General features: G+C 43.5%; 1 protein-coding gene across 1 annotated transcript in view; it reads right to left on the reverse strand.

Moving 5' to 3' along the window:
- Positions 1 to 1,244: 1,244 nt before the first annotated feature.
- The window catches only part of UBASH3B (ubiquitin associated and SH3 domain containing B), a 94,600-nt gene continuing 69,331 nt past the window's right edge, over positions 1,245 to 26,513 (reverse strand). The window contains exons 7-14 of the mRNA XM_006275084.4: positions 20,619 to 20,751; positions 19,164 to 19,284; positions 17,965 to 18,087; positions 15,607 to 15,699; positions 13,943 to 14,087; positions 9,760 to 9,866; positions 7,995 to 8,104; positions 1,245 to 7,102 (exon numbers count right to left, since the gene is read on the reverse strand). Coding sequence (XP_006275146.1) covers positions 6,965 to 7,102; positions 7,995 to 8,104; positions 9,760 to 9,866; positions 13,943 to 14,087; positions 15,607 to 15,699; positions 17,965 to 18,087; positions 19,164 to 19,284; positions 20,619 to 20,751 — 970 coding nt within the window. The 3' untranslated portion in view covers positions 1,245 to 6,964. The remainder of the gene's footprint in view (positions 7,103 to 7,994; positions 8,105 to 9,759; positions 9,867 to 13,942; positions 14,088 to 15,606; positions 15,700 to 17,964; positions 18,088 to 19,163; positions 19,285 to 20,618; positions 20,752 to 26,513) is intronic.

Genomic DNA, 26,513 nt, shown 5'->3' on the forward strand with positions numbered 1-26,513 from the left:
GACAATGGAGCAGCTCCCAGTGCCTAGGTCAGCTACTCCTCTAGGCAAATACTTTGTGGTGGTGTTTTGAGTGCTGATGAACTCAGCCAACAAAAGCCTTGTTACTGAGGGAGATGGCAAAACTGAGGCACAGAGGGTGAACAGACTTGCTGTCTCGCCCAGAAGACCAGTGGCAGAGCAGAATAGAGCCCTGTCCTTTAGTAATCCTGAAAGTTTTCAGAACTATCCTACAGGAAGTTGTTATGCATATGTGTTTTGCATATGCCCATAAACCCACATGGCTAGGTTTTAAACGATGCCTGTTGTTTACTGGGGTTATTTTTATATGGTGAGTGAAGTGCTGGGGCATGTTTAATTTGGTACAAGATGTTGAAACGCTCCTTCTGGGTAGCAGCAAAACATTTAAATTCAAATGTGATCAATATTGCCAAGAGAATCTGCCTGTTAATAAAGAAGCTGGATTGGCTAAAAAAGATTGTGTGTTCATAGGAACTGTGTCTGAACATACTGGAAGAAATGGCTAATTGTAAATACATTATCTGTTGTGATTGCTAAAAGATGCAATTTATTAGAAGCTTTTCTCTTTGGGTTTTCAGACTTTCCATCAATGCATGCAAATATGTTGCCTCATTAGTATGTATCCAATTGACAAGAACATAAGGCTTTTATATTGCAGCCATAAAATAATCGGCTTTTAAGAGAAGCAGGAATGCCAGGCAATAGCATTTTGATATAATTAGGAAGCAAAAGGGATAACTGGAGCACTGCAAAAATTGATATTAGAGGAAAATCAATAAAAAGGAAGATGCACCTAGTGAAGAAAGTATCTTTAGAAATAAAATTAGCACTTCTAATCTTATATACCTAAAACTCACGCAGGTTACTATGTGGAAAAGAGATCAAGGATTTGATCCATCTTCCCGTGAAATCAGCAGAAATAGAGTTGGGCCCCAAATGATGAAGTCCTCTGTGTATCAGTAGTATATTTATTAACCCTGAGAAACTCTGAGCAAGGTATCTCAGATAAGGTGCAGTTGACGTCCTGGGAAGATGATCTGGAAGGGGTCTATGTGCCATATAAATTCTGCTGAAGCCTTCAAAATGGGATATTTGTGATGAGCAGGACTTGTTGCTCTAGCTTTCTGCTCTGGGTTGTAATTCCCTATATGCTTTATCAGAGTGGTTGCTTGAGATTCACTCAATTTAGGGAGGAATAGGAGGTTAAATGTATTTGAGAGGAAAAATATCAGTCAAAGGGCTTTATTCTAGATGCACAACATCTTTATTAAATCATCTATCAACCATTTTGTTTAGCTTTTGAGATATTCATTTAATGTAACAAGCAAATCAAAATGTGGCGGTGGCCTCAACAGTTGTTAGCACTTGAAACCAAGATAAAAAAAAAAAATACAGATGTCACAAGTAATTACTGCAATTATTTGGCAATACAATGATTGTTTTCTTTAAACAACAAACTTTTTTTTCTCAAATAAATACAATCTGATCACACAGAAAACATAATAAACAGAACTACACAACAGCTTTTAAATGAGAAAAAAAGTGTGTCCATTGAAAAGATCAAGCTTTTAGAATGGCCCACAGAAAGAAACTTCAGAAAGTACTTTTTAGTGGGAACAAAATAAGTTAATAAAAAGAAACTGGTCACATATTTTTCCATTATATTACATCATCTCATTAATACTCAGTCAGTAAATGTGTTCAGGTATTTGAGGAAGCAATGTCATCTAAATGGCATCTGAGGAGCATATGCAATTAATTGCATTTACAGCTTGATTAATCAATTATACATCATTTTAAATGTATTTGCTACAGACCTAATTTCATGTCTATTTAAGATTAAAATGATGTTTTCTGCATTTAGAGACACTTTCTTACTACTAGACTTTTTTCTTTATGAGTAATTGTCTTATGGAATTTCAATATGTTTTAAGTATTGAAGTATAATCCTAAATACAGCAAATCAATTTTCAGTCCTGTGTTTAAACATGAAAATCATTTGGCAGCCGCCTGACTAAAATATCCTATGTCCCTCTTTAAAATGAATGTGAATGTAATCAGATGCTAAATCTCAGCCCAACTCCATATACCAGCTATTTATATTATGTCCCCTTCTATACGCATCTATAGGAATGTAATTTAAATGTAAATTCTGTGTTTTACCCAAGTTCACAGTAGTGTGTGTACAATTTACCACTACTCTACAGCATGTTGACATGAATTGCAGTTCATCTATATTTGAGTGTTCATAACCTACCATTGGTTCAACAGGGCAAGTCATTGTTGCTTTTAAACTATACACTTGAGAAGCAATGCCTCTAGGTCTCACAGCAAGGACTTCAATTAACTGCACAGAGAAGGATTTCCCAGAAAAGATAAACCTGAATTTCATCTAATATCAAGTTCATTTTGCATCCTGATTCAGAAACGCACTTAAGTACTCTTCAATTAAATCCATGGGATATAAGCACCTACTGAAGTACTTTTCTGAATCGGGGCCTTAAGGGCTCAGCACTGTCAGCTATAAAGTGTCTTTAATTCCCACGGAGGTCGATGGCAGTCGAGGGTGGAGAACACTTAGCAGGATCGCATCTTGTGTAGCATGGTCCCTAGCCCTTTGAAATTATGGGGATTTTTTCCATTTGCCTGAGTGGGCTTTGAATCAGGCCCTCCATTTGTAAGAACACTATATAAATGAATTAAAAAAAAAGACTTCATTTCAATCAGCTGTCAGCTAGTTAAGGGGAAAGGCTGCATTGATGATGATGCTATATACAACTACAAACCCTCTTCAAAACAGATGCACTCTATACAAATCTAACAGCATCAGAGTCCCTAAGGTATTAATTCTTGGCTGGCAGGCTGCAAGCTAGATTTTTGTCTTCCCTTCCTTTCTTTCTTGCAAAATCACAACTCTTTGCTACAAAATGGCTCTCTCTTTGGTTACAGCAGATTCACTTCTAATGCTCAGAATAGACATAATAAAAAGCAATGTATGCCACAGAAACAGTTGGCTTTTTAAATTTTCTCAAATGACTTTCTAGAAATAACAGTTCGAACCTTCAGCTGCTGCATAAGGGCATCGGAGTCCAGCAGCCCATTGGGCTAGTGTGGTTAAGGCACAACAGTTTCTGTAACCAAAAACACACAAGGGAGTGATGTGGCTGGAATGATGTCTAGCCATCTCCAACTCCCCTCAATACCCATTCACATCTGGAAGGTGGTTTTGAGCATGAAGCCAAAGCAAGGCTCAGATTACTGAGCTATATAGCAAGGTGCCCTAATCACTTGGCTACCGTGCCCCTCTGTAAATAGGCATAATATGTTGATTTTCAACCAGCTGGAGGCCTGGCCCTAATAAGGAGTTGGCTGTAGCTACCAGTGCACCCAATATAAAGGGAGCTTGTGAAAATGTAGCACCCTGTGTCTGCAGTAAAATGGCCACAAACAATGGACAAAATCATATATCGCTCAGTGCAATGGGAACAGCGTGTCCTCTGTCTGGCAGAGACGATGGTGTGACAGGTAGGATCTCAGACATGTCAGTGGAGCCTGCGTGGGCAAAGGGGTATACCTGCATTTCTGAGTTGGCAGGATCAAGGCCTTTGGCTGTTGCAACCCCATCTGCTGCACTTAAGGGCAGGAGGTGTAGGCAAAACATTCAGATAAAGGCCATACCACAGTGGATTCAGGGCTCCTGGAACCCAGCAAGCAATGGAGAAACCTTTGAATCAGTAAAATAGAAAAAAGGATATAGACATCTATCTTAAGCCCATCTTTCACCCTTCTTGTGACTGCTGACTATCTCCACTTATCTGCAACTGCGCTTGACTTGGACTGCATCTCTGGTTCTCGTGTTGTTTTTGACACGACCCCAAACCTGGAATTTCTAGTTTGCTCTTGCAAGATTTTCAGCCTCATTCTTAAACCAGAAGGCTGGATGAGAATCTAATGACTGAGTTACTCTGAGCTGAATGGAAGGGACTTGATCTGACTCCTGGGGAAGTCGAAGGAAAGACTGATGTTCGTTCCGGTCGGATCAGACCCATGCTCTTCCAGGACAAAACACAGAAGTGCTGTTGAATGCACAGCAATAAGTAGCAATGTAGCCAAATGGGAAGCAGCGATGTTCCTTCTTCTGAACTTTCTAAATGAAAAACTTTTAAAGGAATGTGTAATTTATCCCCTTTACATGATGCATTGAAATGGTTTTAAACTGAAAAAAACTGTATCTTATTGGCACCAGTTTCCTTAACTCAAAACCCTTAATACACAATAAAATACTCAAGGAAGTATTTTTGCTGCTTTTTTTAACCTCAGATTCCTGGCACATGAAATTCAAATGTGAGATGAGACTGCAATTGCCAAAATACTTTCCCAAACATCCAAAAATATACTTTTATAAGAAGAGAATAATTTTAAGATCTTTTCCCCCTTCTCAAATTGAACTCTTATTTTAAAATACTAACTATATGTAAGGATCAGTTACAATATTAAACATTTTATGCATATAAGTTTTGTTCCATACATATGACATGCTACTGTCTAAATAAATTCCTGTAATGGTGATTAATAACGGTTGAATCTGAATAGCCTGTCACCAGTTTGCATACATGTTACCCAGCATACTATATTATATCCGGCAAGCCTGCAGCATGTAACAGTAAGCTATCCACATAATTAAATATACACCAATAGCCAAATTGTTTTTGGTTTGATTGTCATTTATTTATTTAATTTTAAATAAATGCCGTTGCAAGTTTGCAATGAGTACGCATGGACGAAAACAAGCAGTAAACACTCTTCAGAAGGTCTGTACATAGCCAAAAATAGTTTAAATTATAATTAAAAATAAAAGTGACAGCAATATAACTGCACAGATATCAGCGCAGTGTCTTTCTGTCATATAAGTTATCTCCCTGACTTTTCAGTATACATCCCTGGTATAATAATGCATTTACGAATGTCCTACAAGGTATTACGTATACTGTGAGTGTATAAATAATGGACTATTGTTATGTTTCATGAAAATGTACATATTGCACAGAGTGAGCTATTTGTTGATTCAAGTTCTGTACAGTATCTGCTATACTTCTCTTGGTAAGCTCCATGTCATAAGCTAGTTGCTATTATTCTAGACCAAGCGTAGCTAACGCCTCTTGAATTCTGATCTTGCACTGAAGCCCAGAAGCCCAGATTTTATCCGTTTCAAGAAGGAAGGGAGTGGGCTCTTTTACTTTAGGTTAATGGGGTACGTCGAACATAAGGCTAAATCTGATCTCACTGAAGTTAACGTGATTTATTTTTTATTTCCCCCCCCCCCCCCCCCCCCATGGTCAAGCCTAAAAGCTTGGCAGGGCTTAAAAACCCTCAACCTAATAATATATATGGATAGAAAAAATAAACAGAATTATGTCCCAACTCTGAAAAAAGCATACGTTTTCCTGTGCGCTGAAGTCCAATTTAGTTCAATTTAAACACTGTCCTGAACTGGGGCCCAAAGTAGCAAATGTTGTTTCAAAAAGTTTTAGGACTCTTATGCATAAGCCAATCAAATTATTGGGAGTCGAAGACATTTTCTCTGGTAGCAGCTTATCCCATAACCGCCCACTTGCATCCTCCTCTGAAGCAGCTGGTGCTGGCCACTGCCAGAGACAGGATGCTGAACTAAAAGGATCACTGGTTTGATTTATGTTGGCAGTTCCTGTGCTTCAATGAGATCAAGATGTTAGCTCAGTATGAAAAAGTAGCATCCTAATGGGTCTAGTGTTTCAATTTCTTTATTACAATGAACTGCTTCTCCGCTCTGCTTTGTATTCCAGACAGATAGCACATAAACAGTAAAGAAAAGGAAGCAAAGTAACCAACCCAATCTGAATGTACAGCTTATCTTTTTGACCTTGTAATGATCCTCAGAGAAGACTGCTTAAGCTAGGGCTACGCAAAATATCCAGAAAGGAGTGAAATTCTGCCTGTGCAGATGTCCAGCTTCAGACCTCTGTGCATCAAGCAAGACCCTGTTTTGAGGTCTTCAGTGGAATTCAGTGGTTATGTGATGCTTACATCTTATGTACAGGAGTGAATTTTCAGGTATGGAAATCCAAAAGCCTTCACATCTGGAATAATGTTTATTTCGTTCCCATTTTGAAAAAAAAATGCTCCAGTTCTTTACTCAGAAATGGTCCTGTCGTTTGTGTGTGAACTTAACCTCTTACCGCTTTGAGATTCAGACTTCTCTTTGGACACTGATCAACGTTGTACACCTTTATCTATCTTCAGGCATTTGCAACATGCCCACCAGTGTGATATCTAGGCACCTAACACAGTAAGGAACAGGAATAGTTCAAAGTTACCTACAAATGGCATGCTGAGCTCTGTTTCTTCTAGCTTGGTAGAATATCTTACAGAATGTGTTGAGTGTATAGGTATCCTGGGGGAACACAAAACTGCTATTTAGCACAATCTGGGGAAAGTGAAGAAGGTACCGACGTGGCCCAGAACAAAAGTGCAAATACATTCTGCAAAATTTTGCAACTGAACCTCACTCCCTACCCCCAAAAGTTCACTATTTTCACAGTCCTAGTTGTTACTAACATCGTGCTGAAGGCAGTGAGAATTACTTGTTATCTGAGCTCAATTTTAAGATGGAAAAAATGCATCCAGGCTCTGCATTCTTGACCCAACAGAGATTCCCTGCAGTGCAAGCACCTGGATATACGCTCTTATATTCCTTCCATTAATTGAGCCCTTTCCTATTCGCCTAAGTTTTTTATGAGATTTTTTTTTTGCATGAATGCAACTGTACAGGAGATATGCTAGAACAGCTGAGTGATCCACCTAAAATGTTACAAATATATATTTTTTCCACTGTCAATAAGCACAAGATATAAGAGACATTCTCCAATGCTTAGAAAGGCCATTGTTTTGCTTGTTTGTTTAGCTTTGTCTATTCTTGCAATAAGGTCTCTCGCCAGTTAAAGCCTCCAGTCGGTCCGTGTGTGAGAGGGAGGATGGGGGGGTCTGTAAGTTGCCAAACCCCTGTATCTCCCAGTTCTTCGCAGGAACAGAAGCCCAAGTATGGAATCTGCATCAAGAAATATTGAAAGAAAATAGAAAGGCAGTGAGTAGTAATAGATCTGGAGCAAGGATGGGGTTCTCAAAAGGCATTACAATTTTCTCTCCAAAGTCACTTGGGCGCTCTGGAAAATTCAATTCAGAGTTCAGAAGATATTTACAATCTGATAGAGAGCAGGATTTGGGTGGGACTTTCAGATGCTGTTTGCAAAGTATATCTCTGCAGGCAAACTATCATCAGGCCAGACAATAACTTTGCAGATCTAACTTAGAGAGCTGCGGAAAGGAGTTTTGTGTGCATGTTGCAGGGAGCGGGGGAGTTTGTATAGATTGGCTAACACTATTCGCAGAAAAGCCAGTACAGCTGAGGGAGGGTGATCTGGATCCTATTCTAGCTTGCATGTCTTCGATGTGAGAGTCTTCTGCTACTAATCTCCATTAATGGTGATAACAAGCAAGGCCAAAAAACAGATTTCCAGGTCTCGGGTTGTGCTTGCAGTGCTGAAACACAGACAACACTGCAACACAGTCGAAGCGAGGCAAACATCTGTAAGTGGACAATGTTATTTTTCAAGTTACTTCCCTGAGTACACCAGGACTCTGAAGTGGCCTAAGAAGGGAAACTAAGATGCTACCGTCCCCAAAGCGTATAATGCAATTGCAACATGCAGCCCTTTGTATGCTTGTATTTTGATCTTGTGTTATCTGTCACAAAAGTGACATGTAAGATAAGCTTCTTAAGCCAATCTTTTCCACTTGCATAATTTCCTAAGTCTGTGAAACTCAGACAATGGGTTGAATTAACTGATACTGGGAACAAAGACTCCTCTGCCATGTAAGGAGATTTAAATTATTATTTTAGTTTCATTAGCCGGAGAGCTTTGCCCGTTGGTTTTAATTACCTTTCTGACCATCTGTACAAAGTCCTTGGAATTCTGAGGCGACAGCCCCTGGAGTTGGCAAGTACAAGCCTCAAGAGATGATGCATGGGCCACTATCAAAATGTTATTTCCTGCAAGAAAATGAATAAACACAGTGTTTGGGGTACATTTGCATTCAGGAGGAGGGGGAGAAAAAGCAGCTGTCCAAGGTCAATCCGGTCTATTTATGTTTCTTAACCATGTTTAATGTCATTATATAATGATGCAGTTGGTATATATGGAAAATATTGCTTATTAAAAATACTTGAGGCATTTTTAATGAGGTGCGTATGGCTGGAAGGGGTTGCAAATTCTTTGCTACTTTTTGAAGAAAACAAAAATTTGAGAAGGGGATTTCATTTGTATTGCGTGTTTTTATTTTCAATTAAACCTCTTTTGGTTTCTCTACTGTCTAAAAACCCATGATGAGTTTTGAACAAAAATGGAAGTTTTCCACTTCATTTTGAAATGTTTAATGGATAATACTTAACTGTATTACAACCGGACCTACTTGTGCTCAACATTTTTAAACCCAGGTGCCTGAAGGTTATTCAGCTACTTAGAAAATGCATCCTGTCAGAGCTGCTGAATGTCCCTATTGATTTCAATGTGCGTTTGGAGCACCTCCTGAAAAGCAAGTCCTTTCTATTCAGCTGGGTGGATATGTATCCAAGATCCTAATTTCAGGCATCCAGGCTTGACAATTGTAGCCTATATTCCTAATTCTTCAGATGCTGATACTCTTAAGAGAAGGAAAATCAAACGGGAAGTGAGGTGCTGCATTAATCCAGGAACAGTGCCCAAAGCTTTCCTACCCAAAAGTGCTGTACACACAAGTGCTAATTATGCCTCCTACCCCTCTGAGGCATGTACTACCGTTATCTTTCAAACTGAAAAGCAGAGATGGAGATGGCCAGGTAAAAATTGTAAACCTGACCAGGGATTTTGGATGCCTGACTGTTAAATTCAACCCAAGATGTATTAAAAGGGTGGCTAATTTTCAGTTAGATATTCAATGCCTATGCGCTGAAAATCAGGCCCTTTAGAGGCATCTCAAGCTAGGCATGCAAAAATTGACAGACTTTAGCTGTTAGCATTTGGCCTCTGGGCAATTCTACCTGCTTTCCTGGGACAATGATTTCTGAAAGGCTGTAGGAAGGATCAATACAACATAATTACTGACACGACTGGGATTTCTAGAAATATCCCATCCCAATGCTTTTCATGTTTGGCTCTATTCGCCCTTGTTTGTTTCAAGGTTGTATTTGGAGACTGCTCTGGCTCTGTCCCAGTGCAGATTGGGCTACTGCAGTAGTGATTTCAAGACTAAGCAAGAATGGGGCTTGCTAACAGCCAGGCTAGGGCATGCAGACTCCCTTTCTGCTTCTACTGATTGAAATAGGAGAGTGGAAATATCGTGGTGGTGAGTTGCAGAGGAGACTGCGCAGCTTGTGTAGGCATTAGGACTCCTAAAACAGTTGCGTCTCAACAGGCACCTTGTTCTGATGTGCTTGTGGACATACCTGGTAATAAGAGAGAGCAGAATATTTGAAAAAGTTGGGCCTGAAACAACACCTAGATCCATCTGGGTCCTGAACTGCCAGTGTCCTGGGAGCAGAGTGAGAATTAAATATGGGGTTTTGATTCAGATACCCAGGTGAATTAAGGATCCCAACTGCTGCAAAGAGCCAGCTCCTTGTTTTTGATCTCTATGGAAGCATTATACAGCAGAAGCGGCACCACTTACCTTTGCCTTTACATTCACTGATGATTTCTTTTGTAACTTGGTAGCTTCTACCTATGTAGGTGTCATAAGACTCTGAAACCACTAACTTGCTGACGGGTATATGAGGTCTATGGGTAGAAAAACAACAATCGCAGTAAGTTGGAGAGAGCCTGAGCTGCGTGCTGAACAGGCAATACTGTTTGCTGTCAGTGATAGTAAGCTATGTGACCTGGTCATTAGAGGGGAAATGAGATGCACTTACTTATCCTAGCATGTTACCATTGCAGGTGGAGATTATAGGAATATTTGGTTCTTTTTACGCTCTTTGGTAAGAAGACCTCAAAGCATTTTCTGATGGTTAAACTTCCCAGCACCCACGTGAAGTGTGCAGATGTGTTAGAGAGGCAAACAAAACGCCCAGACTGTGTCGTTCCTAAGTGATTTTTTTTTTTTTTCAAATTTATCATCATTAGAGTCCAGCTCTGCTAGTGCAGTCCTAGGGACAGGGGTGGTATTTTTACTCGTGTAAGACACTGGGGTCCTAGTTATGGATCTGCACCCTACAGTGCTAGGCACTATGCACCCAAGGAACAAAAAAATAGTCCCTGTCCCAAACAGCTTATGATTTAGGAATAAGGCAAGAGAAAACAGATGGATACAGACAGACTGAGTACAAGGAAACCATGAGACAATACTGATCAGTGTGGATAAGCAAGACAATGGTGCTCTTAATCGGAGTGTTGTCTAGCTCTGCTCAGAGCAGCATTGCATGAAGGGGTAGTGGAAACACAAAACACTTCTGCTGTTTTGGAAATGTGCAGGACTACCTTGGTGAGAGAGATTAATGACCACCTTTGTGCAGGCAAAACCAGTGACTTACCCAATGTCTGGGTAGCCAACAACTTGAATGGGAGTCGAGCGAGGGCCAAATATTAAGATCGGGGAGTGAAGAAGGAAAGGGGTGCAGAAGGTTGCATTTTCTATTCACTGGATACAAGGGAAAGCCCTGTCTCTTCCCCGCTCCACCACCCAGTAGCCAGAAGAAACTCTCATTGGTGTCTGTGGGAATTACTCATCCTCTGTGGCAGAACACTATGGGCTCCAGTTTCGCTCACCATCAGACCACACAAGAATTGTTTTGTTTTGTTTTTTTCTCACTAGAAGAATATACCTTATGTTCTTCCCAGAAGGCTTATGTTTCCAGAATGGGCTCTTTCTGTGGCCCAACTGCTTCGCTACGCCTTAGCAATATCCTTTTTGGAATAAGTACCGTCTAAGCATCTTGATTGAGGAACATTAAGTATACTGACTATATATTTCCATAGAGTCAGAAAGTTTAATTTGTAGACAGGAAGGACCAAATACAAGCAGTCATATGGTATACTTAGACATGAAAGGATTCAAAGTGGTTTTTATGATGCTTTGGCTGCTTATTTCTAGTTGGTCATTCTAAAATAGAAAGTAACTCTGGTGTTAGGGCCTATGGTTTCTGGTGATATCACAAACCACAAAAAGCACCAGCAGAATAATTGCTCATCAAACCCGATGAGGTGGAATTCCCATGCGCAGAATTTACCACTTGGGAAGGCTTGTGTCTGATATCTCTTAGTGGACATCCCTCCCCTGATGCTTAAACACATGGGTCATTGGTACAACAGCAGTGTCAGTCTGATTTCCCATAAGCAATGACACTGTCCTGACCAGAACTGTACAACCTTTCTGGATTCAGTCGCTGGGTAGGGATTCTCTAAACATGTCCAGTATTCATAAGTCTTAGAAGTGGGAAGGCCTACAAGATCATCTTGCCTATTCCTTAGCCCCCTGTCAGATAAGTAGGGCTATTCTTGCATGCTGCTTTATCTAGGCTTTTTCTTTGCCCTTGAGCTGTTTACAGTGCTGATAAGCCAGTCCATGTGCTTGCATCCTGCTTCATATATGCTTCAAGCAGTAATTCCCTTTGTGCAAGGAAGAATTGTGTTCAGACACAATTTGAACATTAGCTAAAGGCAATGACATTCAATAGCAGAAGCTGCTGGCATCATAACGAGGTATAAGAGAGGCCGTCCACTCAGCATTAACAGCATGAGGTACGGGAGTACAGAGTCTAAGCCAGGCTCTGAGGCTAAGCTAAGGCCTTCTCTTCTGTTATGGGCAGGAGACGGTACTGAAGAAAGAGGCTTTCTCTAACCAAGAGTTTTGCTTGCAGTGATACTGAAAGTTTTAAAAAATGTGAGTTCTGCATTTATTCCTGCAATCTTTAATATTCACTTTAGGTAACAGGCTTCTGAACTATTCAGAAGGAAGGCTGATTCTTCACATGGATACTTGGTACCTGAAAATGCCAAAGGTAGAGGTGAGAAATAGATGAGGGCCCTGTAAGGAGTTAACCATTAACCTACAGTTCTTGTTGAAGCTGACTGCTGTCCCAGATGCAACATGACAGTAGCACAGAAAGGAGGGACAAACAGGAAAATTAAATGCTGAGGACCTGTTATAAAATCATACTGCTCCAGGCACCTGGGGATCCAACCCTAAGAAAAGGAGGAGAGATCCAAGGATGGATATTTTATACAGACAGGATTCTGGTGACCCAGCCCTCTGGACACGTGGTGTTACAGGGCATTTGGCGCACCTGTCAAGATAGAGGAAAAACTGCAGGAAAAAGCAGCCTACAGGTGTGGCATGGGCTAATTAAAAAGTCACCTGACCAGAAGAGGGCTGGGCTTGAGGCATATAAGCCCAGGGCCTGAGCTGGTCAAAGAGTTTAGTCCCAGGAGTGAGAGAGAGGAGCTCCTGGCAGCAGGGCTTTTTAGCAGAACAGAGCCTGGGAACATGGGAGACCTGAGAAGAGAGATGGGTAAGCCTATAGCCCAGGGAGGCAGGCTAGCCTGGGAAGAGAGAGGCCTGGAAACAGAAGTGGATGAGCTTGTAGCCTAGAGAAGGGCAGAGGCAGGGCACAGCAGACTGGGGCTAAAGCCTGTAGCCCTGGAGAGGTGGTTATCAGCAGGGCCTGGAAGACTGAAGGTCTCACCAGCCTAGGATCAGGGTCAGGGCCCGGGCCCAGAGATGGGGCAAAGGCTGAGCAGGGCCCCAGCCAGAGACTGGTGGGAACAGAGGAGCCCAGGAGTCTCTTTTGGCATAGCAGGGCTAGCGCTCATAGCCACAAGCCAAGCAGAGCAAGGAGCCCATAGCCCAGGAAGGGCACATCAGAATATCATCTGTGAGGCGTAAGAGTGGGTATTGGGGATGATGGGGCCTGTATAATTAGCTCTTAAGTCAATAACTATGGGCACCTGTGGCTATAAGAGTAAGCCAGGCTTGGAAAGATGTGGGGCTGCTTCCCTTTCCTCAGAACCTAATAGCATCAAGGTGTGGTGGATGAATAAAGGGGAGAGTGTCCAAAGGGAGCCAGGTTGGCAAGGGTATCCCGGGCACTGGGGGCATCATGACCACCCTTGGGACAAGCACTTGCTAAGCATGGGTAATTCACAGCAGTATTGTTAAGTGGTCATGTGCCGGCTGCATGCTGTGTAGTGCCAGGGCTATCTAAACTGGAAAGATGAAGGGAGCAGGAGTGAAAGGAAGATGACAATTCTCTTGTAAGGATATCATGATGATGATTTTTTTTTTTTTTGGATGAAAATGTGTTCCTCGGTATGCTGCAAAGTGCACAACTGAGGGCCTTTACCATTCAGTTAAACACACAAACACAGCTGAGGTTTCATCAGTGGTGCCCCCGGGTGTGACTAACCATGATTTAGCTCAGGCCATACATTTCCAACCCAGAAAACTCAGTTAGTCAACCATGTCTTTGATTACCTTTAGAACAGAGATCAGCCTGGGCTGCACAGTTCAGACCCAGACCTCACATCCCAAAGATCTGGAGAGGGGCAAGGACTGAGAGCTTAAACCTGGCCTAAGAAATGTCCCCCTTGGCCAGGCTCAGCTGCATTAACTGGGTGTCTGAGGACTCCATGGGAACCTGGCACAGGAGATGTAGCTGCACTCAGGTACTCCTGGAAGGTCCCAAGGCCTCTCTAATTTATTCTGGGAGCTGAATCAGCTCCTAGCAGTTGCAGGAGTTGGTGGAGTACAAGGGTGACCTATGGCCTGGCCAGACATGAGGGTTGGGTCCCCAGTGGCTTGTTTTTCCTACTTCTGCTTTAAATTAAATATATTATCGAGCACCGTTCTTTGCTGCTACCTGTATGTTGTATCAACACTCAGATTGGCTGCTGCTAAATCCATTGGGGGTATCCAGGCAGGTAACGTGGTGCCAGAGACCCACTTTGTCCACTCGAACAAGCCTGGCTCTACTCGAATCTTCAGAGTGTTTTCTTGTTGCATACCTGAAAGAATAAGCAATGGAATAGAAAATTTATGAAAGCAAGGAGGGGAAGGGGGTGTAAATTTGAGAGACTTTATTGCTAAAGTGTGATTAGGAAGCAGTTAATTTTTCTCTGAGTTGGGGCTGGTGGGACTGGTTGTATGCAAACCAAGTATTTATTTGTGCTTGTAGTCAGCTGGCCATAAACAGGATCAGTATGTGCATCCTTGCTGATGTGCTGCAAACTAAATCGATGCACCTAACTTGGCCTTGCTGTGTGCTTTGTTTGGAGCCCTGTTTGGACTGGAGCTTCCACACGCTCGAGGCGTTCGGAGGCAGCGAACGTGCTGCTGACGCTGAGAAGCAGGTGTTGGCACCTCCCGTGCACCTTATGCTACCGGTTGTAGTGCCAGGAGAGCTAACACATTTGCATTCACTTTTTAACCTAGTCTGGGAGTTGGCTTCATTCCTCAAGACCCCGTGGAGTTTCTCCACTGCAGAAGTAGTGCTAGTGATTTTCTGCAAACCAGCAGAGGGCACTCGTGCTTCTCGTATGTGAAAGAACGGCCAGGCGGCGTTAGGGAGGGTGGGAGGATCCTTCAGCAGACGGGTGTTGAACGCAAAATAAATACAAAAATGTTCATGGCAGACATCGGGGAGCAGGTGCTCCCCTCTACTAATTTGCTTATAACCGCCAAATACAATGTTCATGTGATTTCTATGCTGGTAGTGCCTAGATGCCGACACTCTGTGTTACAGGAGCAGTGGCCATCATATCACATAGGAAAGAGAGCATTCCCCCTTCCAAGAGGGCTAGGACAGAGGCGCCTATACTCGAGCTTACCCATAGCAATCAAGCACAATTAATTCCTACCGATAGTTTAAATAATTGCAGAGAGCATTTGCAGATACCTTTGCACATCCCTACTACCTTGGTCCTGTAACGCACCAAGCGCTGATACCTAGGTTCATAATCTAATCAGGGGCTGGTAATCGTTTTCAGGCCATGGGCTAGAACAACCCAGCTCCAGTCTGACATGGGGGAGAGGCAGAGCAGGGAGAAGAGGCAGCAGCATGGACCTAGCTCCCTAGCTACGGTGAGGCTCCTTGCTGTTCTGCTTGGGCACGGGCATGGGCCTGGGTACGGGCCCGGGTACAGTGAAGCCCGGTGTCTCTGTAGGCTGGATCTGGCCTGCAGGCCAAATGTTGCCAACCTCTGATCTAGGTCATTAGAATCTGTGATAACCAGAGCATGGGATACAGAAGCTGCCCCGGAAAGCAAAATTACCAATCTAGCTAGCCTGGTCTCCTGGCTTCAGTAATGGCTTCATATTGCACATGGCCTTGAAACATTGCTATTCCACTGTTGAAGGGAAGGAGATCCATTCCTTGTATCAGCAGTGAATGGGCCAATGCATCAGTGCTTCTTGTAACTTTATCTGTGTAGTACATGGGGCAGGGTTGCTGTATTTGAGGCCTTTCATTAAACAAGTGGGATTTGGGAACTCCATTGCTGGTTCTTCTCCTTTCTGGCTTCTTACCTTTAAGAATATTGTGTGCTGTCTGTACACAACGCAGTGATGGGGAACTGTAGATGTAGTCCACAATGGTGTTAGTCTCTAGCAGGGCTTCACCTGCAAGGAATATTTAATATTACTGCTGCAGAAGTAATATCAGGATGCACGTAGAACAGTTTATCGACCACGTTTTATTTCAGCAGTACGCTGTACTTTGCTGTATGTGCAGACATGAAACCAGAATATGTTTTCCTGTGGACTGAATTTCTGAGAACTTAACAAGGAAATGTTCAAAAGACTCACAGTCATTTTGCTACCGGGATGGTGGCAGCCTGTTTCAAGAGAGATGCACATGTTGTGTTCTCTCCCAAAGACTTCTGCTCATTTTTGCAATTTTCCCTCTTGGATTGCCACCTCAGACTGAAATCAAATGGGTGCTCTTTGCTTTGTGTGTGGGGAAACCAAATTGGCTTGACTTTATTTTGTTTCATCTCTCCTGATGTAAATCAGGAGCGCCTCCGCTTATCCCAAGAGGTCAAAACGTCAGCAAGTATGATGTAAATCAGGAGCGCCTCCGCTTATCCCAAGAGGTCAAAACGTCAGCAAGTATGATGTAAATCAGGAGCGCCTCCGCTTATCCCAAGAGGTCAAAACGTCAGCAAGTATGATGTAAATCAGGAGCGCCTCCGCTTATCCCAAGAGGTCAAAACGTCACCATTGCTACATTAAGCTAGCTTCATTATGTTGGTGTAAAATCAGTGGAAGACTGATCAGAATTGGGCTCAATGTAATGGTTGCTTATATTAAAGCAGTGCCTAGAGAGTTCAAATGAATTTGGGACCCCAGTGCATTGGGTATCGTATGACAGCAAGCCTGTATAAAGTTTGCAATAAAAATAAGGAAGGGAGAAGGAATCAACTACTGATCCCAATTTTATGTGTTTAATTGTAGCTGGGTCTGCAGCTCAAAGAGCTGCATGTACGTGTGAAACTTGTTCTTCACAACACGAGCGACCCTGAGCTGCTATTGTGCTGTCCACGTCGGAGGACTGCTGCTGTGTGAAATAACAGCACCGGGATACTTCAAGGTCACGGTGGCGTTCCTGCGGTTTTGAACTTTTGCCTGCAGGTGGCAGGCGCGTGGTGATGATAGGAACCAGTGGATTTCAGTAATGCATGGGTTACGCATGCAATTACACGCACAAAGAAAGCAGCAAATTAACCCTGCTGTTATATGTGTTGTGAGGTCAGGTTTTATTAGACTTCCCTGAGAAATGCCCCTGTAGCCTGATTGTCCTATCGTTGTGCCCTGATATACACTTACGTAAAAGGCCTACATTTTGTAAGGCAAGTGATAATGCTGCCGCAGTTTGTACGTGACCAAGCTGAGATGCCTTACAAGGGCTTGATGTTCTCTTGTGTGGAACGCACATCCTCCGAGACTTGCAGCCTTCAGAGGTGCCTCGAGTTGGATGCAATGGGCGCTTATACACATGCTCCAAGCGTGGGGGGCGGCGCTTTAATTACAGGACCGCTCTAGTTGAAGCACCACAGCGTCTCGTGTATCAGCATCCCCACGCTTCAGCATGGAGGCAGGGGTGCGCGAACTAAAACTTCTTTGAGGTTTAGTTCAAGCACCCCTGTCACCTTTTTGAAGCACAGGGATGCTGATGCACAAGACGCAGAGGCTAGCTGGAGCACGGCAATTACCATGCTCCTGCAGACTCAACACATTAATCGAGTCTGCTCCGATGCGCTGCAGTTGCAGTGCATGCGAGCAGCCTCTGCGCTTGTATGCAGGCACCCTGTAAGCTTGTGAACTATTGAAGGATTGCTCCTTGATTCAGCAAGCAACTCTCTTCCTCTCTCAAAAGCAGCATGCTGAAAGGCTATGAAGTAGGACAAGAAAACAACGGAGGGGAGATGTGTGAATGGACCTGGACTGCATTTTGTATAAACAGTGAAGCCTGCTAGGCAGATTAGAGCCTGTTTCTGCAGCAAACTACAGATCAAAGTTAAATTTGTCAAAATCAAGTTAATGGCGCATTTTGCATGAGGCAGGCATCGCGTTAACTGTAGTACTTTCACTATCGTTACTGACAGCTACTGCTTTTGCAGGGCAGCAAATGTACAGGGTATTTTGGAGTGTTATGCAGCTGCACTTGCAGCTGCTCGGATTTATGCCCTGCCTTTTCTGTAGCAATGGTAACTGAACGGGACTAGATTCTTTTTAGAGGAAGAAGTTTTCTAATGAGGGTGAAAATACTTGAAATTAGCCTCTGGTGCCTGATTCTGTATCACGCTTTCTCTTTCTTTTCTTGGCTATGTGGGAGGGAGACATCAAAGCTTCTAGGGCAAATTGTCTCTGCTGAGCAGAGCTTACCGACAAGTCTTGCTTGTGTACAACCGAGCACTGTGATTGGTGCATCTTTTTCATAATCCCTAAAACCACCGCTTCTTTGAGGTAAACTGTGAGGCGCGTTCAGGTTCGTTCGTATGTACCTTCCTATGAAGAGAAAGTTAGAAGCAGTTGCTGGAAATGATTAGATCAGAAAGCGGCCTTCCATACCACACCTATTGTTACCGGGCCTCCATTCATAACTGTGCGCGTGGCAGAGCTGGGCGTGAAACAGCTTTCTGGTGCTAGCAAAGCTTTTTTCAAATTGAAGATTTTTTTCAGTGCTGAATTAGGATAGCAAGTCCCAGTGTTTGCAAAAGGGCAATTGCAAATAAGTAAGTTTGCAGGGTTGGCTTGATCAGAATGCATTATTCTGAGGATTTCAGAGCAAAAGTTCATTTGAGATTAAAAAAACAACCACAACAAAAAACAAACCCCAATTTTTTGCTTCAAGAATGTCAAAACCTCAAAATGCTTTGAAGGGAGAAATTTGTCAACATCCAAGAGCACTTCCAGCTTCAATGAACTGGCGTTTTTCAATGAAAACAGATTCCATTGAAAATGCTCAAAAAGCTCTAATGCTACCTACATCCAGAATAACTCTGGTTATTTTACAACTATCAACAATACAAAGACTTGGCATATACTAGGGAACTGCCCTAATTTCAACTCTGCAGCCACTGAACAGTGTTACTTTGCTGATGGAAGCCTGAGCAGAGATGCAGCGAACGGCTCTATATCATTATTGCCCTGGTGCAATGATGACAGTTGTCCTGAGAGTTAAAGGCTATAGTGGCTTTTTCTTTCTGCCCAAAGGGATTGCGCTGAACCACTGGTGGCTGAAATCGGGGCAAACGTCTTGGTTCACAAATATAAATGATTGCTGGGCAACAGACAACATGACGGTGAATAGACAAACCCAATGAGCGAGGAATCCTGGCAGGTTTCAATCATTCATAATTCCAGTTCTGGTGACCTGACTACCCAGTAGGAGGAGGTCTGCTGGGATTTCAAACTGCCCCTTTCCTAGCCAGAAACACCCCTGAAAGGACTGTTAAAACTGTAGCGCCACAAGTCCTTCCCAGTGAGTCGTGTTTCTGACACAATACATCTAAACTCTTCTCAGGAAATTTCCACCACCCCCAAAATCTAGGAGTTAGGAGACCCTGCAACAACTGACTCACCTTTGGCATCAAAACATTGTGATAGCCAGTACTTTCCAAACACTACATCCATTCTCTCCCCATGCCGGCAGACAAAAAGGCACCGTTTCTGGGGCCCTGGCTGGTTGGTTACTCTCAGGGGCTGAAAGCAAAATGACAATATGTTTGGGCATCAAGTGCCTTTTCCACAAGTCCAGTTTACTAAAGAGATAAGGATCGGTCTCTCCTCTCATGACCTTAGGATAAAGATAGAGCACTTGTGTTTCCACTGAAGTCGCTGAATTCATACTTGGGTGAAACTTGGTGTTACAAAAAGGAGAGAATTGGGTCCTATCTAATCTTTGGTTAAATTGATGCTCTGTAGACTTTAGCGGGTGGTCCATAAGGTCCCCTTGTCAGCTGAGATTTCCAGCACAGCCAGAGGAGTTAGTTGTTGGACACTGACTGCTAGAGGTTTGCCATTAAAACCACATCCAACCTGTTCACGTGCGTGCATGTCCCCCAAGCGAGACCAAATTCCAGTCCCCGAGTACAGGGAGCATATTTCACTTGCAGGATGGGAGCTTTGGGATTTCTTACAGATCCGTACTCTGCTGATTAAAAACAGGGTAGGTAGGCAGGCAGAGCAGGAAGATGGCATGATGTAGGTATGTGCATTCAACACGCCAACTGCAAAGCCATTCAGTCCAACATCAAGACCCCAGCAGCTGCTTATTTGCTTGTGGGGACAGCAAAGTCTTGCTGAATAGAGGCATTTCTTCTACAAACGAGGAACAGCAGAGGTACTGCTGGTGTAAGCTCTCCTTGGGTAGTCCTGTCTGGGAAGTTTCCCTCCCACCCACTTCAACAGTTCAGATCTTGGCTCCCCTGCTGTATGAATGGCTAGGTTGTGAGCGGGGAAACGTGTCGGCTGGGAATGGGATCAAGAGCTGTTGGCACATGCCATCAAACAGCCATCGGATTGTAACAGCTTTCCAGAACTAGGCCTTCAAACCAGCAGTTCAGCAGAGAGTGGCTCTGTCTTGGGCGAGCCTCCTGCACTTTGAAATAGGCTGCCACTCCACTTGGTCAACTCGGCTACTACCCTGTTTTAATCCATCGATTCTCAAAATAGTGGAGAAGAACCTGTATGGTTAGGTGGGGAGAAGGAGGGGAGTGGTCCTGAGATTGTTTTCAGATGGAGCCATGGTACGGAAAAGGCTGAGACACCATTTCTGGGACCTGAGGATTTACTCAGCTGAAAAGGGGATGCAGACCTGAGCTTGCATGGAGGCTCTTTTACTTAAATCATTTTTTTTTTTTTAAATAACTATAAAAAGCTATCTACCAAGATTCTAGGTGCCCTAATTAATGCATACTGATTATAACTAATTACAAATCAATTGCTAATTAGTATCCAAATGACTGATATTACCTAATTAATGCAATGAATACTACAACAAAATGGTTGCAGAAAACCACTGCCATGGATCCTACCTGCATACTCTGACAGATGATAGTAAGGGGTCCTGTGTCCCCAGGTCCTTGGTCGTCTTGCTGTCTTCTCTCCAGAATCCCATCACTGAAGGCAAGAGCGGATGGGGAAGATGTGTTCAGAATTGAGTACGATCTGCCAAAAATAGAAAGACACTGGTTTGCAAAAGGAGTAAGGGTGGTTTCATACCTGGAAATGAGGGAAAGTTTATTTTTATTTTTTGATGAATGATTTGTGTTACTGTAGCCCTCTAGTCCCCTGTGCTAGACTATGCACACTCACTAAGAGAAAGCCCCAAACCCAAGAGCTTCAAAGCTCATTAGAAAACCAACAAAAAAAATGTGGCAGGTGTCTTCACCCCACTTTATAGCACATGTAGTAACGTGTTATGTTCACACAGCAATTTGTGCAATGGGGCTAATCTGATCCTGACTTTTAGTTGCCACTATAGCATAGATGCTGTGTATAAATAACTTCCTGGTCAATCAGACTCCTTTTTCAGGGTCCATTACAAATTGGATCCAGTAAATACAGCTGGAGAACATCCTGTTTTGAATCTTGCAAAATGGAGGATAAGCTGAAAACCAGTTAACAGGCCGCAAGATCTGAGGTGCGATTCTCATTTCAGTTGCATCAGGGAAATGTGAGTGTGTCCCAGTTTTATTACTAGTAGAGGAGAGTGGTGATTCCCCTTAAGAAAGTCTCCCCCCTTATTGGAAAATGGCATGCAAACCTAGATCACCATCTTGTATTCTGCTCCATCAGATCTGAGGATCTCCCACACAGCCTGGCTAGTGAAACAGGACTGCAATATTCCCATGCTTCCAGCATTGTCCATAGTTGTTCCCATCTGCACTGGACACAGTAGTTGTTTGTTCTGGCTAATGCTTCATTTTAAGTATAGGCAGGGGGACATAATAGATGGTTTTCTTCTTTCTCACCAAGCCTCTTCTGGTATGCTCTGGAGAAAGCCATCCTGACCAGATGTTCCAGGATTTGGACCAGAGTCCTCAGGAGCAACTCCTGGCAGACCGTTAGTGTCTCAACGAGCCCTTGATGGATTGTGACAGATTTTGCTGTACTGCTCCACCTTTGCTGAGTCATTACAGGGTATATTCCTGTAATATATGCGGTCATCTGCTTTGACTGAAATAGCTGCTTCTGCTTTGTACTCTGAGTGCCTTAGATGCAGCAGGAGAAGTTTTTCAATTTGCTCCTTGTTAGGATGGAATCTCCCAAGGGTCTTTTGGGCTTATATAATGCCAATGACTCTGACAATGAAAGAAAATAGGTTGTTCTGTGTTTGTTAATAGGCTGATCTTCCGCAGGACCTTATCCTTCTTGCCAGTAAAAAAAATAAAAATTAAAAAAAAAAAATGTCAGTCTCAATGTCCCCTACCACTCTGATGTTTGAATGCAGCTATGGGACAACGGTACCACGTTCCAGATATACTACATGCAGCTCAACTGGAACTTTTTAATGAGAGCAATGTGGCGTGTGAGGTGGGAGTTGTCATAGCACCATCTGTAGCACCCCTAAACTCACAGGAAGGTAGTGGTACCTCTACAGGTCATGTGCAGAAGGAGTCACAGCGGGGCTGCTATGGGGTGCAGTCTTGAGGACCACCTGAACCAACTTTTGAACCTCTTGCACTATCCTTCATACTTGAAGGAGGTGATACCCCCAGCTCTGAGCATCCTACAACCTGCTAGGTGAAGGCAAGGATTATTTCTTTTTTAGTGACAGCTGGTTCTCCCAGGAGTTGGGCACTTTCAAAAAAACACTCCAGGAATTGTCCCTCTTTGAGGAGACCACAGTCTAGGGCCAGAGAGACAGACAGATAAGAGGTCAGGGAAAAAGGGAGCATACAATTTCTGTACAACCCAATTCATTGCATGCAGCACAGCATTAGTGGGTCTTTAAGAGGAACTAAACATGAGCATAGAAACTCTGTGGATACCCTCAGGACAGTCGCACTGTACGTGTGGGTTTAAGTTCAGACTCAGTTTTGCAAGTGGCCTATCCTAACAAGGAGTTGGCCCAAAAGCCTGGATTTGAATATGCAAACTGCCTCTGAGTTTCATGGATTTGGACCAGAATTTCATGTCTCTGATCCCTTTCCAAGTGGAGGTCAAATCTTAGCTTTTTGCCTTTGGCCCCTCAATAGCACAGTGGCTATACTGCCGAAAGACGTAGACGACAGCCTCCCTCTGGGATTGACAGCAGTGCATGATTTGCATATCCTTGCATATCCTCAGCTCAACTCCTAAAGATCGCTATCAGCAGTGGCTTTTAGATCAGACTACCGTGTTCACATCATAGTTATGTGATGACACTGGCCCAGGACACGGGATATAGATTTGTTTAGTCTCCTCCTTTCCCTTCGCCTTTGAGCAACTGCTTCATCATTTCCTAAAAATGTTTTCTCCATATATCCCAGCTTAAAGGGCAGGAGGCACCGTTGTATCCAGTCACAGATGCTGGGAATGGGTAAGAATAGTAACAAGGCGAAAGCTTAACGACTTAAAATATCTTGCTATGGTTGGAGAAGGGCCATCAAGATGACTTCATTGGTGTCTCCCTCGTTCTGCTTGTTACCGGAAAATAGAAACCATTGGAGCCATTTCAGCACAGTCATCTTCCACACATAGGTTGTTGTTTGGAAGCTGTCATCAAAGGCTTCTGGTTTTTTGGCTAGGATGTTGGTGCGGAAAAATATCTTTTGAATGATACAGGATCTGCTCCTTGCTTTCCCCATGAAGTGAATGCCAGCCATGTCCACCACTTCCTTGAAGGCAAACATGACTTTTCCTATATTGTCATGGAAGGCTACTGCAGTTCTGTAAGGCAGGATTCAAGGAGGGGCCTTCATGATTCAAGAGGACGGTGCACCTGTGTGTGTGTATCTGGAGGTGGAAGGCACGGGGGTTTCTTTTATGTCCACACTTGTTAGAGGAGGAGGAAGTATGTACCCACCCAATGGATCCACCAGATACTGCAACTTGCAGAATGGGGGTCTAGAAGTGGAAGGAGTTACAGAGGTCCACATGCTGCAGTAGCGGCTACTGTCTTGGTCGTTCCTGGCCTCGTTCAGTAAGCTCCAGGTTTGGCCCAGGGGATGAGAAGGAAGGGATCCATAGTTTCTAGGGTCGGATGGGACCTGAACAGATCATCAAGTCCGACCCCCTGCCCTGGGCAGGAATGAGTCCTGGAATCATAATATCCCAGCCAGATATTATGATCCCAGCACTTGTTCCTGCCCTGGGTGGGGAGGTTGGACTCGATGATCTGTTCAGGTCCCTTCTGACCCTAGAAACTATGAAACTATGGATCCCTTCCTTCTTATCCTCTGGGCCAAACCTGGAGCTTACTGAATGAGGCCAGCAGTGACTTGGCCTTTAAATAAAGGTTTCCTATAAAAAAAAAAGACGCAGAAATAGGCACCTACGCAGTGTCTAAGGCAGCACTTCATAGACAAGAGACTGGGGAAGGAGAGTATTTCTGCTTTTACTGGGGAGAGAAAGCTCTCCAGTTGCACACTGACCAAAACCTCCAGCCCTAGCAGGCTCTACCAAAGGTGGTGCTGGGCCCACAGAAATAACAACAGGTGGTTTTCTACTGTGCTGTCCCTTTAAGCTCACACGGTGTCAAGTGCCTGATTTCTGTGGCTCCTCTTGGGCAAGGAGATGCACATAACTCGCTTTGCTGGGCTTTCCACTTCCCTTCAGCCTCAGACTGCTGCTTAGGGTAGAGAGCTTCTCACTCTGACTCAAAAGTCCACTAAGTGACAGGCACAAATGGGTGCTTCGGGAATATTGTGCTGACGATTCCCCTCCAGGAGGCATTACTTTCCTCTTTTCTCTTTTTGGAGCATTGCCTAGATTCATTGTTAGCTAGCCCAGCCTGAGAGTACTGGGGTGGGGGTGCAGGGGGTGGACACTATTGAGTAAAGCATAGTAGAAGCTCTTTGTTATTGGTTAGTAAAATACTTAAAGATCTGGATCCACTGAGGATCTGGCAATGGTTTTGGGCCTGCTGTCTACTTCACTGAAGCAATTCAGGACTCAACCGATAATTCTCCTTAGAGAGGGAGTGCTGCTGCTCTTTTCTTTACCCCCTGGCATGCCTGGGGTTTGCTTGTGGCATGTATGCCTGGGTGGGAAAACCTGCATTATTAAAGGGTTGAGGGGGCTCTGGCCCATGGGGTGTGGAAAATCTTGAGGAATTAGCAGCTAAGAAGCAGCTCCACTATCACCATGCAGCCACTGAATGAGGAGGATTCACCTCTGGAGCCTCCTTATATGCAACTCAGCTCTGCAAGCAGGGACTTCTCTCCCTCCACTCCTGTAAAAGATCCCTCTGTACTTTGTCTGGTGAGCTTGCTCTCCTCTATGATGGCCTCATGGTCTTCAGACAGAAATGCCAGTTCTTTGGGACAAGATCCATCCTTTTGTTCTGTGTTTGTACACTGCATAGCACAGTGGAGTCCAGGTCCATGACTGGGGGCTCTCAGGTGCTTTCATAAATCTTTCAATAAAACTCTTGACAAACATGCATGCCTTGCTGAAATGAATCGGCCTCTTCAAGGTCTTACTTTCCCATATTAGTTGAGCAGGAAGGCATGTTTTCAGAGGAGACCTAAAAATGTCAGGTTGTATATGGAGAACACTGATTTTTATGTTGTATAAAAGCCCTTTACCCACTGGAAGGCTGGGGGTTGTACCCTGGAGAGCTGTATTTCAGTAGTCATATGTACAAGATGAACTTTGGGTATTCATTTGGGACAGTGTCTGCTGCAGAGTCGTGAAATATATTCATTGTGATCAGCAGGGATGTACTCATGGTTGCTATCGCTTTTATCTGCAGGGATGCAACAAGCACTGCAAGAATTGCCCCATATTTCCCAACTGGAATCCAGGTATCGTAGTTGCGCCACCCATTTTAAACAGTGACAGAAGTGAACCGCCTTCCTGCATCTGAGCATCTCTGAAAGCCTGGCACCTGCATCTGAACTCAGTGAAGTGTATTGCCATTTTTCTCCAGTGGCACCAGCACAGCACCTCAGTGAGTATTTCTGTCTACAGTCATCTTCATTAACAACAACAAAACATAGGGACTGTGCACCTATACGAAAGGTCTTAATGTTAACTGTGCACCTATACGAAAGGTCTTAATCTTAACCTATACAAAAGGTTTTCCAGTGGGTATGACAATCCCAACCATGTTACACTGCAATAGGCTGCAGCTTGGGAGCGAAGCTTAACTTGTTCCCTGTTTACTTTTTGTTTCCTAAATGGCATTTTGTAATCTAATATGAACTGTGGGAATCTGCTGGGTAAAACCTGGCTGTTTCAGGGTATATAGTCATGTTTTTGATAAATGTTCTATACTGCATGCTCTGATTCATTATTTATGTTTTTAATGGTAATCGGGGAACAGGCATTTCCTTTCTTCCCTTTCCTGGAGACGGAGCTACTGAAATTACTAAATGTTTTTGCTTCTCCTTCATTACTATTGCAATAATAATTTTTAAGGCATATGGGCCCAGGCAGGCACTTTAAGAAAAATGTAGCATAAAATAGGTCAGCCTGCTATAGTTTATCCCAAAGGGGAAAATATGACACAAAGTACAAATCCACTTTGGTTGGCATGCTTTTAGGAAAAAAAGAATAGCCTTGCAGCGAAGGCCTGGAAGCGTGCTGTGGACCGTCTAGGTTTGGTTGTGACCTCTGCTACAGATACTCTGAGTGACCTTGTTCAAGGCACTTAACTTCTCTAAGTCTAAGTAAAGAGGGCAGTTTTTCCCCTTATAAGGATGCTGAGGCTACTGTTGTGAGGTGTGGAAATACTCTAGTGATGGTGATGCTAGTAAAATTCTTTGAGGTACCTAAAGGTC

Source organism: Alligator mississippiensis, chromosome 16 (genome assembly GCF_030867095.1).
Source record: "Alligator mississippiensis isolate rAllMis1 chromosome 16, rAllMis1, whole genome shotgun sequence".
Lineage (NCBI taxonomy): Eukaryota > Metazoa > Chordata > Crocodylia > Alligatoridae > Alligator > Alligator mississippiensis.